At 43.4% G+C, this 13,171-nt stretch overlaps 1 protein-coding gene across 4 annotated transcripts; it reads left to right on the top strand.

The window, feature by feature from the left end:
* The first annotated feature begins 205 nt into the window (after window positions 1-205).
* sp2 (sp2 transcription factor) lies at window positions 206-11,215 on the top strand. 4 transcript variants are annotated; one of them, XM_046374966.1, is made up of 8 exons: window positions 206-351; window positions 3,278-3,354; window positions 3,873-4,637; window positions 5,475-5,693; window positions 6,155-6,455; window positions 7,398-7,575; window positions 7,974-8,167; window positions 8,569-11,215. In XM_046374966.1, the coding sequence occupies exons 1-8, from the start codon at window positions 345-347 to the stop codon at window positions 8,667-8,669; spliced, it is 1,842 nt and encodes a 613-aa protein (XP_046230922.1). In that variant the 5' UTR covers window positions 206-344; the 3' UTR covers window positions 8,670-11,215. The 4 variants fall into 4 exon arrangements, with proteins under 4 accessions (XP_046230922.1, XP_046230951.1, XP_046230933.1 ...); XM_046374995.1 differs by having other exon boundaries at window positions 349-444; XM_046374977.1 differs by having other exon boundaries at window positions 349-444; window positions 3,870-4,637.
* Window positions 11,216-13,171: the final 1,956 nt, after the last annotated feature.

Genomic DNA, 13,171 nt, shown 5'->3' with positions numbered 1-13,171 from the left:
GTGCTGACCGAACTGCCCCTCGATACTTACATTGGTCGTTAGGGACGTCAGTGAAACCCTATTCCTGCTGTAATAGGGCCCGAGCTTCTTCGAGGTTTGTCTTTGGAAACGCCCCTGCCGAGCTCAATCTCGACATCCCATTGGCCGAATCGTCATCCATCGACTGACGTACAAAAATACCGCATCGTGATTGGCTCAGTTGAATTTCAATCACAAGGACTCCTCAAGCTCAGTGGCCAGCGGAGCCGTCCTTCAATGGTCCATTGTCCGGGGATTGGTGCAGCAGCGCGGGCGGATTCCTCCATGGGCTCGGTCTTCAAGGCTCGCGGAGAGCGAATGTCGTCATGAGCGGTGGGTAGGAATTAAAACATTGGTGTTTATATTACATTCTACTTCGTTAAACATTTTATTTGTATCTGACAGAAAAGCACTGAACATTATGTGGTACGAATAAGTATGCTTTAGGGGGACTCGGGCAATTGTGTGAATCAAAATAAGCAATACACTTCCGGTAAAGGGCTGCCTTTTTCTGTAACGTTATCAAAGAGAGTTTGGCTTGCTAGCTACGCGTCAGCTAGCCAGATATGCTAGTATGCGCTATGTAGCTGGTCCTTTACTTGTTTTTTTTCCAAATCTGGCCTTGCATTCCCCCCCACGCAACCTTTCCACAATAAAATGCCGAGTTATCTAGATGGTGCAAGTAACGGTTTCACTTTGGTACGTTTAGTAGAAGAAACTAAGCTGCATACGGACCATATCAGCTTAAGCTAGCTGATAGCCACTTCACTCTGCCCCGGTTAGTCCATAGTCGCTGTTGCTAACGAGCTAGCTAACGTTTGGTGGTTGTCCACTGCGAACCAAACCAACAGTATGTGTTTGATGGCGGCGCTATTTTGAGGCCACACTGTCTTTTTTTGTGTATGCAGTATTGGCAGGACTTAAAGAAACCCGCCTAACTGATGATGATTGAAAAAATTGCTAATGCAGTGTGCGTTGTTGTGAAGCTCTCTGCGTAGTTATGGCAGCAGTTTATAACCCGCATCCACGATGGTATAGCCAAAAATGTTTTATAGCCAAAAGAGATTAGTGGCTCGGCAGGCTCAGACATCCACGCGTGAAAGTTTTTGACAGTGAAGTTTCAGCACTATGATAAACAGCTAAATTTACAATACATTAACTTCACAAAGCAGGTAGCTTTAAAAGAGGAAATAGTTCCGGTTTGGTCTGCTGTTCAGCAGCCACAACACAGGGTTTGAGTTTATTTTCTGGCAGGGTGAAGTTCAGTATTGAGAGAATAGGTGGCAGAAGTAGGCGGTTCATATTGTTGATGTGAGTGTATATATATATATATATATATATACATACACATACGTGTGTGTGTGCATACTTCCTCATTTCAAACAACACTTTGTCTTAGCTGTGGTTGTAATAAAGCCATTACACTGGAGTCGCAGAGCTAAGCCTCTGCTTTCTGATACATTGATTTGATCAACTCACATGAAAACTAAATATGCCCACTGCATCATAATTTTTTTTAAAACCTATATTGTGTGACAGGTCCTTGCACAATGTGTACAGAGTGAGGCAACATGTAATCATGTCTGTTCATGTTATTTTCGGGCCTATATTCACACAAAATGACACTTTTGTGTTATGCAAAACAAACAAGGAGGCACGTTCCAGCTGGCATCAGACAATGTTTTTGCATTCAGATTCAGTCAAAATGTTAACTTTAATGTTACTGTGAAATGCCTCCAATCAGTTGGAAGCGTTGCTTAACTATGTTGTGGATATTTCTGCTCTTTTTAATTGAAATGAATGCTTAAAGTGTGTCTTGGAAGTGGTGGCCATGCCTCGCAAACTGCCACACTTTAATACTCGTCAGTGTTTTGATGAAATCAGCGTTGTGCAGACAGAGTAGATGTATCCCATCAGCCCATGCTCCTCTCACTACTGTTTTCTGCTTGCCAGAGCGGCGCTTGGTGGCTGTCATGTGGTTATGAGTCACCTGCTGTTTGATTTCAAGTGTTTGCCAGCTGACGTGACCTGAGCTCACTAATGAACTCACAAAATACAAATCTTTCATCTTGTTTTACACATTGAAATGATAGATGTTAAGTTACACTTGAAAATAAAAATGCATAAAACCACACATGAAAAAGCTTTAGGGAGGCTACAGTAGACACAGACTGCCTGCCTTTAAACTTGTCTTTTCATTAAGCTGTGATTGGATTCAGTGTCTACAGACTGTATTGCATTTCAGGCAGTAATGATCAGTGGAATTGGTTGCTCATAAGTGTACCACTTTACCTGGAGCAGCTGTGTTCGACAATAACAGTCCTATTTTGACCATTGGCTGGAACGCAGGATTTACTGTGCTCTTAGACTCTTTGGCGGCCTGCCCTAAAAGTAATTACGCTGCCCGTTTTTAACAGAAATATAATACACTCAATACGTTTTCTTCACTTGACTGCAGTCCAGTTGTGTTGTGTCATTGCCAGGAGCTTGATATTTCTTTATCAAATATATTTGGTCTTGTGCTTTTCAAAAGCCAAATATAATATCTGTCGTGACTGGTCAGCTCACTACATGAAAACGACTTTGTTAGATGTTTTGTGTAAACGTTGTTACGTGTCATCCTGACAGAAATGTTGATTTCGGGCTGATGTTGATGATGTGGTGACCTTATTGTGCATCCCTAATGTTTGGCTTTTGAGTTATTATTGTGTTCTAATGCAACTAAAGCCACATGTTTTAGTTTCAGTTGAGTTAGCGAAGTTAATTTACTGATAAAAGGAAGGAATAAAACACATAGTCACATAGAATATCTGTTTTAAGCAACGTTTGATTTTCCTGTTGGAGTGTAATGAATGCTGAGTACTGTCTGGGAAAATCTATTTGAAATAAAAATGAGCAGGCTTTGGAAAATGGTCAACATGAAATATATTTGAGAAAACGAGGCTAAAAAGTGCAAAGCCTCAGGTTGGTCCTTCAGAGGTTCAACATTAAATCGTTGAGGGCAAATATTCTCTTAAAGCTCTGGCATCCATTAAGAGATGTGAGTTTTGCTAACACTCCACATGTGAGGTGATCTGTCCACATGTAAATACATGCAACTTAATACGCTAATTGCTATTGATTAGTGACTTCAGTTTATTGATCATATGTAGATTACAGCAAGACTTTTCATCCTTCTTAGATTTTTGTCCTGTGATGTCCTTGAACCAGTGAAAAGAGAGGCAGCCTGACCGGTGACTCTGGTCTGTTTGTTTTCCAGAACAACAGGACAGTATGGCCACCACTGTTGCTGTGAGTCCCAGCGAATACCTTCAGCCTTCAACCACTTCCACACAAGTGAGTAACAGCCAGACGTCGTGTCCTGCTTCTGTCTGCTCTCTGCTTGTCTCTGGAAATCCACGATGCATGCAAGTTGCTTCACTCTGTAGGGACAGTTTGGACCTTTTGGAAAAATGTGCAACAAAATAATTTAAGATCAGAGGTCCACTTACTGGCTTCTTGTTGCTTTCAGCTTCATCTTTAGCTTCCACCGAAGACGCAGTTGAAGACAGACTTTATGTTTTATCCCAGGTGCATTAAGTGGCCCAGCTGATGCTGACTTTAATGTATAAGGCCTTCTTGCCCTGCAGTAGAAGGATCACACAGAAACATCCACTTTACCCCATCATCCTCTGTTTGGAGTTGAAGTCTCACCCATTTCTTCGTCTTCACTTGTTTATTTTAGCTTCTCATCTCGTGCTGTGTCACTTCATCTCCCTCTTCATGGTTCACAGTGTCTCCTCAGACTGGTGTAAGTGCAGACGCTGTGTGTGTTGTCTCTGAGTCGTTGTGTTTGGCTGTGTTTCTCCCAGCAGGACGCCCAGCCCTCTCCTCTCGCCCTCTTGGCTGCCACCTGCAGTAAAATCGGCCCTCCTGCTGCTCAGGCTCCTGTCACCTCTCCTCCAGCTCAGCCGCAGCCTCGCAGGCTCCTCCCCATAAAGCCGGCGCCAATCGCCCCTGCTCCACCCAAAAACCTGGGTTTCCTGTCAGCCAAGGGCAATGTGATTCAGCTCCCTGCTGGCCTGGGCTCCACGACCCCTGGCAGTCCCATTGTGCTCACTATCCAGCAGAGCCCGGCCCGCACCAACACCCCAGCCCCCGCCAACATCCAGTACCAGGTGGTGCCGCAGATCCAGGGTGCTCAGACTATCCAGGTGATGCCACAGGCAGGTCAGATCCAGCTCATTCCAGGCACCAACCACGCCATCATCACCACTCCCATGACTGTACCAGCCCCCGCGGCCGCCACCACTCCGGTCACACCACAGAAGACTGTAGCCATCAAACCCTCCCCAAAGTTGCGTAAGCCAAACAATTCTGCTGCCAACTTGGTGCAGCTAGCGAGTGGGCTCACGCTGCCGCTCAACGTGGCGACCGGAGAGGTGGGCGGGACTCAGATCATCACAGAGACTGCAGCTGCCCCTCCCACTCCGGGAAAGGGACGACGAGGGAGGAAGAAAAAAGTCGTTCTGGCTCCTCAGCCTCCTCCTCCGCCCCCTCCCCCTCCTCCACAGGCTGCATCTCCACCCCCAGAGCAGATGGAGACCATCCTGATAGAAGCTGGCGACAACATCATTCAGGTACGCCTGCTTTTTGTTATATGCTGCTGGCCTTCCTGCATGAACAGTCGTAACATGTTTGCATTTCACTTTGCGAGGGTTCTGGAGCTGAATTCTTGAGTTTGGGAGTGTGTGGTATATCTGCAACAAAAGAACTCAGCATTCACTTACCAGTGAGAGAATGTTAAATGTTGATGGAGCTAGTTCACAGTATTTTGACTGAGAAGTCTGTGAGGTTTAGCTGAATGAGGGGATATTTAGATTAGCTTTTATCTGTTTTCTTCAGTTGCTTATTGGTTAATCTTTGAGCTAGTTGTTCTGTGGTCTGCAACTTTAATGTTATCAAACAACAGAGAAGTTAGTTTTATACTTAGCTGAATTCACGTCCTGAGTCGTGTTGATGCAGAGTTTGATCTGTTTGTTGTCACTGTGGAGTAAACTGGAAGTTTACATTAAAACCCCCCTCCATTGTTTTGGTTCGCTCTCGTTGCTCTCATCAGTGCTGTTGTATAAAAAAACGTTTAAAAACTCGCTGAATGCAGCCTGCAGTCCGAACAGCAGAGCGCACAGGGTGGAGCCGTTAGCAGTGGGGATTCTCCTCAGGACTGCAGCTAAACAGAGCTTAAAGGAGAGTGAGTGGAAGACATTTGTGGTGTTGTACGTCATCAATGTTTGTGTTGTGCTGAGAGTTTGTTCTGCTGCCCTCCAGTGGCCAAACATTGACTGATGCAGGTTTAATGAAAAGTGGGTTGTAGTGGCTTAGTACAGATGTGACGGTCACACACACTCCAGGTGTGAGCGTTAGCGAGAAGCCTCACTCCTGAACTCCGCAGCATAACCTGTCCTGTGTCTGTGCAGGCAGGTAACAACCTGCTGATCGTGCAGAGCCCCGGGCAGCCAGCTGTGGTGCAGCAGGTTCAACTGGTCCAGCCCAAACCGGAGTCTCAGGTGGTTCAGATTCCCCAGCAGGCTTTGAAGGTGGTGCAGGCGGCCTCTGCCACGCTACCGCCCGTCCCGCAGAGACAGTCGGTCCCCACGAGCCTGCAGGTCCCACAGACGGATCCAACACCAACACAGGTATCCACACTCTCACTTCAAAACTGTTGAGTCTAACAAGCCTGACTTCTGACTCATTCAAAGCTGCTGTGATGTGTTAGTGAAAGCACACCAGTGACTGTTATTATAACTTCATTGCTTTATATGCTGACTTTATAAGGAATTAGCATTGAGTTATTTTATTCATATTGATTAAAACTATCATTTGGTCCCCACACTCATTTTCACGCACGGTATGAACTCTTTTCATGAGGTGTCATCATCGAGTCAAAGGTGGTTTCAAATGCTGTTCAGATCACATTTGTACACACGGTTCTCAACATTTAGTCTGCAAAAATACTCTTTTGATTTTGCGTTATCTCAACATAGCATGACAAATAAAGATGTATAAGAGATGCAGGAAAAGAGCACAAACCCATTCTCCCTGTGCAGTTCAGTTTAAATAAAGCTTCAGACGTCCATTTGGCATGTTCCTCCCTCAGATCCTCTTCAAAACACCGTCGGGTGATTGGCAGTCTGTTCAGCTCCAGGACCCGATATCCATGGCAACGACCCCCACCACTTCAGCCATCACCACCTCCGCCACCACCTCTCCACCGGCCAGCACCAAGAGGACGCTGGCGGGGGGGCGGAAAGAACGGACCCTGGCAAAAATCGCTCCGGCGGGGGGGATAATAGCGCTGAATACGTCGCAGCTCTCCTCGCCGACTCAGACGGTGCAGACGATCAGCATCAACGGCGTCCAAGTCCAGGGAGTTCCTGTGACCATCACCAACGCAGGGGGTGAGTTGATGTTAGCAACACGACAGAACCAGGATTGTAATTGCACAAAGTACAACATGTAGAAGACAGGAAGAAAACAATTAACACCGTAAACTGGGACCAGAACCATTTGATGTGCGACAAAGTGACTGTACGTGTAATTTACCCACTGAAAAAGTGGATTTAGATACATGGATCAAGTACCTGATTAATTCCACTGCGACATTGATGGAGTGCAGCTGCCAAGTCGCTCATGAATATCAAAACATGAACAACATGAGTGCACAGAGTGGTAAGACCATCACACCAACAGGGACTTTAATGACATCTCATTCCAAGTACACAAACAGCTTTGCAGCTTCAACAGCTTCCACTCTTTTTCTGGGTCATGCTGGAATAGAAAAGGGCCTTCAACAAACTGTTGCCACAAAGTTGGAAGCATAGCATTGTCCAAAATGTCTTGGTATGCTGAAGCATTAAGATTTCCCTTCACTGGAAGTCAGGGGCCGAGCCCAAACCCTGAGGAACAGACCCATGAAGAGGTGTGTCTGGATACTTTTGTCTACATAGGGTAAATGAAACTGCATGGTATCTGATTAGTTTTAAATTGTTTGTAAAGAACGTCAGATTAAAACTTTCATAATTTGTTTGTTTGGTTTTTAATCCACAACTGGATGCATTTTGTGGTTCCACTAAAAATGATAATATTTGAGTATTGCCCGGCCTGAGGGCAAACTCAGCTGAAAATGTGAACCGTGAAGGTTAAAAAACAGTCAAGAGTTAAAAAGTGGAAACAGACTGTTGATCACTTTGCTCTCACGTCTGCATTTTGTTCGTGTGACCACCGATCGTTCACACCTCTTCAACTCGTGGCACTCAGCTGGTAGTCTGACTAGATTTTCAGAAGAACTTGGCATCCTGCATCCTGAGTCCTTACGGCGTGTCTGTCTCTGTGTTCGTCAGGCCAGCAGCACCTCACGGTCCAGACGATGCAGGGCGGAGGCCTCCAGCTGGCAACAACGCAAGGCCAGTCGGCCATCCAGGTGGACCAGACGCTCACCCTGGAGCTGCCCAGCCAGCCTGGAGAAAAGAAGCGGCGCATGGCCTGCACATGCCCCAACTGTAAAGACGCAGAGAAGAGGTGAGTGTGTCAGGAGATGGACAAATCTGTGTGAGGGTTGCTCGGGTTTCCCGGGCTGATGTGCAGAGTGAAAGACACGAGAACAGACTAGGCTGTTAGGGAACGTTACCAGCTGGAAATGGGTACCACGGACCGATCTCACGGCTAAAATTTCAGTTTGGTTTCCTGCTACCAGACATTTAGAGAGCTTAAAATAAAAGCCTGTTTTTCATTAAATAGTGTCAGATAAGGAGAAGCTGTTGTTGGGCTCGTTAGAACAAACAAAACACTGAAAACAAATCTGAATTTGTGCTTGGGAACAACTGAGTTTTAGAACTGATCTGCCGTTAGCGATTATTTTCGATCAGTTAGTTCATTCCATTAATCTGGCTGTGTGTGTTTGCGTGCACACTCTGCAGGCCCGGCGAGGTGGGGAAGAGGAAGCACATCTGTCACGTTCCCGGCTGCGAGAAGACGTTCAGGAAAACGTCGCTGCTCAGAGCTCACGTGCGGCTGCACACCGGCGAAAGGCCGTTCGTCTGCAACTGGGTTTTCTGTGGGAAACGCTTCACGCGCAGTGACGAGCTGCAGCGACACGCCAGGACACACACGGGTGGGTCTGCTGCAACACAACGCACGCACACACACACACACACACGTGTACACACAGCTAATTTAGAATTCTTTCTCAAAGCTGTGTTTGTACTGTCATGTTTGGGATAGCCTGGTCGTGTTGTGTTTTTGGGTCGTCCGTCCGCCCTTGTGAGTGCGACTTCTCAGGCAGTTTTGAAAGAATTTCTTCAAATTCAAACGTCCACTTGACTCAGAGAAGAACTGATTAGAATTTGGTCAAAAGTCACCGTGGCTCTCAGAAAACACGGTTTTAGCCATAACTTAAAAATTGAAGCACTGATTATGACAGTTTCGCACAAATACAATTCCGCCTGTTTAGAATGTGTTTTCCTACGCTGTATTTGATAACCCCTTCGCTTTGTTTTTTGTTTCCCCTGACAGGAGACAAACGCTTCGAGTGCAGCCAGTGTCAGAAACGCTTCATGAGGAGCGACCACCTGACGAAGCATTACAAGACTCACATAAACACCAAGAACCTGTGAGCTGCCTGCATAATCAGTACATACGCAGACAGACTCTCTTAAACCGAAGACTGCATCAGAGGACGGAGGGGCAGAGGAGACGATACCAAGGGAGTGTCTGTGACGTACCCCACTGTGGGAAATACTCCAAAACAAGTCCCCGCCTCCCCTCCCACTCGTCTAGGACATTGTAGCTTGGTGTACAATGAAAAGCTTCCCGGTGGACTTCAAGCCGATCCACCGAATTCATTATTAGTAGTTTGTCTTTGTCGTCTTCTCTCTGGTCTGAGAGGAGGCCTGAACCAGCTCCGACTGAGCGCGTGTCATGACGACATGTCGAGGCTTCAGACGAAGAACTCTGCTTGCTTATTTATGAACTGCTCTGGGGAAGAACGTATGCAGAATTATGCAGACGCCAACACGGAGAGCACAGGACTCCAGCCACCGATTCCCTCTTTTTTCTTCTGTTTCTCTTCGCCCAAATCATGCTTGGTTTATTTTTTATTTTTATTTTGAATTTCTTCTTTGTGGAACACTGCGAGCTCCCACAAATTGGCTGTCAGATAAAGAAAAGAATTCAGCCCGGTGTTTTGTAAATTTAACAGAACTTTCTTTTGCCTAAATGGGATGATAATTTGGTTTTATGTCATTTGTACCTCAGCAGGAGTCTGCTGATTTCAATCCTGTGTACCCAAAAACAGTTGGGGACCAATACATAAAAACTCCCCTGATAAGAGTTTTGAAAACCTTCAGTTTACATTGGATATCTTTAAAGTGTGTATATGCATACTATGATACATAATATTAATAATGTTAATAAACTATTTATAACATTTTCCATACAATTGTTACAAACTGATTCACAAAGTAAGTCTGAGGACAAAAGAGTAAATGAGACTCAGACTAAAAAATCAGGAGACCTAAAATTTATTTGTCAGTGGAACATTTTATCACATGCACGGGTCAGCTTTGAGGGGAGTGATGAGGCAGAGCGAGCCGAGATCCTGCTTCTCTGATGGCCACGTGGTAAAAGCAGTCGCTCAGAACAAAACAGCAGCACTTCAGGCTGAGCTCAGGCAGTTCAGGGCCAGAAGTCACTGTGCCTTAAAACTTGTCATTAAAATTTTAAAATCAAACGGGCAAAAAAGTGAAGAGCTTCTCAAATTTGAGTGTTATGGCGAAGCTCCTGAACAGTGCTGGAAAACATACAAACAGTCCCCTGAATGCAACACGATGAAAAACGTCAAGGCCAGCGAATGTCAGAAACAATATTTTTGTCAGAATTATAGTTTGCTTAAAGTGAGAAAAGCCAGACTGAACATCTGTGATAATTTAAACAAATTTGGATTGGATTCCACAGTCAAAACTAAGATTTTTCAGACATTGTCTTGTGTTTGGTTGATAGACTTTTGTTTTTGGGGACAACATTATCAAAACAGTTTTAATTAAGGTAATGTAGACGTTCTGAAAGGTCACCAGTGACGCTTGAGTTTCCCATTTTTAGGGATGCACCAAATGCTCATTCTTACTGTCAAAATAAGGCTTAACGTCACAACGTACAAACATGTTGTAGACGTTTTTACGGCAGCCATGTTATAGGTTAAACACAGGTGTTTCACTGGAAACACTCCGCTACCCTAAATAGAAACAAACCTTAATTAAATGTATTAATTAAATCTGTGTTCACCTGCTGTTTGATGTCAAGATGGCCGCTACGACAACACCAGAGGACCCAGGATTGATCCTTGTGGAACACCACATGTCAGAGCATTTAAATTTGACCCCCCCTCCCTCCAAAGTGATCAGTTACCTCAGTAGTTGTGCGTCGATTAAGGAGAAGCAGGATGCCGCATCAGCTGTAAGGAGGAAGTTGTTTGTAACACCTCTGATTGGATTAAAAACAGGATGGAAAACTCACAAAGGGGAGATTAGAGTTTCACAGATGTTTGTGGCAGACTGCAGATTGTTCAGGATGACGTCCATTCATAAGAAGAGATTCCACATATGAATCTATGAATGCTACCCAAAAGTACTGCAAAAACGTTATTTCTGAAACTTTGAGGAATAAAGTCAAAAAGGTCTCTAGTCTTCAGTGAAATATTGACAATAAGAGGAGTCGAATCATGGTGATAAACCTGCTCACACCCAACTTGTCCCTCCGAGAACCAAACCAGGTTGGTTTTCCCTCTTGGACACCACGGCAGGTACGCTTGCATGTAGGGCTGGGTGTCCAGCTTAAGCAGTTACTGGATCCTCACTGGTACTGAATTGTGTTACTGAGTATTGAAGCTGAATGTTAACAAACTCTTTACTTTTTTCTTTTATCTCATAGTTCCTGGTTTGTAAATTTTATAGTTATATTTAACTTAACACCAATTTAAAACTTTTGTTAACTGAAAAAGTTTGGGTTTTTTTTTACCTGAGAAGTTTTCATTTCATTATGTTGTATATTTTTCAGAAAACATGATGATATTTCTTAAAGTAAAGTATTAAAAAACAGTACTTGTACTGAACGATACCCAGCCCTACTTACACTTTGTGTACTAATAAATAATAACTAAATTCCAGGGTAACTCTGCCATTCTGCTTTACTTACAATGTAGTTTTGATTTGTAGCCTATGCATTGCTGTACATATGATCAGATGTCCAATTATTTGGCCTGACTTGACAATCATGTCTCGAGATGGAAAGAAAACTTTTCTCAGGCCTTCGATCGGTTACTTTGTACATGAATTTTTCCAGCTATGTGATAGCTTTAAATCTGAATTAACACTTGAGAAGCTTTTGTTGATACACAGATGACCAGCATTAGGTCTAATGTACAGTATTCATACACGTTACCTTAATATCGTTTGCTTTACAGGAAACATGCTGTTGCTCATATCATTTTCGATGAGATGAAGATGTACCGATCTTTCGTTAACGGGTCATCGCTCAGTTTGAAGTCTGATCTTATGTGGGAGGTCCTTTCATTCGAAGAAATGCACCAACTTAAGCTTTTTGGTCAAATTGGGTGCGGTGCCATCAGACAGCAGGTAGCAGCTTCTCTGTTCAGTTTTAATGCTGTGACATGCAGGTTTAAAGGATGGCGCTACCTCGCCAAAAATTATCCAACAACTCCTCTACACAACAGTGAAATTTGACCAAAAAGCTAAAAGCACTTTGAACCAGTTTTCCTCAAAGTGCTTCGCAGAGGCGACAGATAACGTAAAGTTTGGGTGGCAAATATTTGTTGTATTTTTCAAGACGTGTGATGCCATTGGGATGGATAGCGGAGCCTGCTCATATTTATGTTTGTCTGAATATGTAAATACAGTGTGTGTCTGGTAGACACAGTAAATGTAGGATATTAGAAAACAAAAGTTAAGCTGCCTAGTGTTGAGGTTGGCTCAGCCAGCCCTGAAGGAAGTGGACATTGTACAGTGTGTAGGGAATAAAATATAATGTGACATTGTATAGCTTCATTCCTGCTTTGTATAAGACTTCTAGATCTTTTTTCTATTGAATTTAAGATGCCTTAGACAGCTGCACCCAGTATTTAAAGCTTTTTTTCCTGTCTAATTCCAGGTAACAACGTTTGTAAAATTCCTTTTGTGTTTTTAACTTATGTAATGTGCACTGATTTAAAATCCCAGGTTGCAAAATTTGTAAATTTGATCTTGATTGTAATTAAATATAAAAAGATTTTCCAAATTCTGACATTTCTATCGCTTGGTATCTGTGAATTAAGCGCTTCTCCTTCTCCAAGCCTTTATGTCATATAAATGTTGTGCAGCCAGTTGTTTATCAAGAGAACTCGAGAACCAGCAATTTATTTTATAACTTGTATAAAGGTGCTAAAACATAAAGTTTGCTCCTTTTCTACAGTCACCCCCTCAATAAAGAACTCAAACTGCTTGATGCTTCTTTCATTTTCCTTCTCTCATCTTGGGGTCGATTACTGATAAAACCACTTGTAGCCTTTAAGCAATTGCATGATTTAGTGCTCAGTCTTTTTGTGCTCTTTGTGTAAAATATAACACAGCACAATTTGTCCCTGCTCTTTAAACACACCATCATCATGGTACTTAAGCAATTCAATATCTGGTATTAGGATAAAGTGGAAAATATTAAGCTAAAGAGCCAGAATTTTTTTTGATGAAGTTAATAAAGAAAAAAGTAAAAACATCCCCCTAAAGTCACAACATAGCAGACAATGGTTTTATGACATAGTTCAACATGCAAGATGTCAGTGACAAATTTTCACATCTGTTGTGTTTTCACGCTCTTTTGGGATAACTCATAATAATAATGATAATAAATAATTTTTCAGGACATTCACATTTAGAAGATTTTCAGTGAAATGTGTCATCAGTGGAATGCTAGCCAAGTTTCAGTAGTGCAGAATTAAATATTAATGTAAATATTTCAGCTGTTTAAAACTAACTTTGAATGAAACGGAATACTGCATTAAATAGGAACAAATGTCATTAGTTTATTAGTGCTGCTTGGACTTGGTTCATAAAAATGTATCTGCCTGGGA

This window comes from Scatophagus argus, chromosome 2 (assembly GCF_020382885.2).
Source record: "Scatophagus argus isolate fScaArg1 chromosome 2, fScaArg1.pri, whole genome shotgun sequence".
NCBI lineage: Eukaryota > Metazoa > Chordata > Actinopteri > Scatophagidae > Scatophagus > Scatophagus argus.
The sequence above is the reverse complement of the archived record's forward strand: the minus strand, read 5'-3'. Positions and strand labels throughout refer to the sequence as shown.

What these genes read in the sequence shown, in the direction of transcription:
- sp2 (XM_046374966.1), top strand. An exon ending in CTTCAACCACTTCCACACAA is followed by an intron (nt 3,355 to 3,872) that starts GTGAGTAACAGC and finishes TTCTCCCAGCAG; the next exon opens with GACGCCCAGCCCTCTCCTCT. An exon ending in TGTAAAGACGCAGAGAAGAG is followed by an intron (nt 7,576 to 7,973) that starts GTGAGTGTGTCA and finishes CACACTCTGCAG; the next exon opens with GCCCGGCGAGGTGGGGAAGA.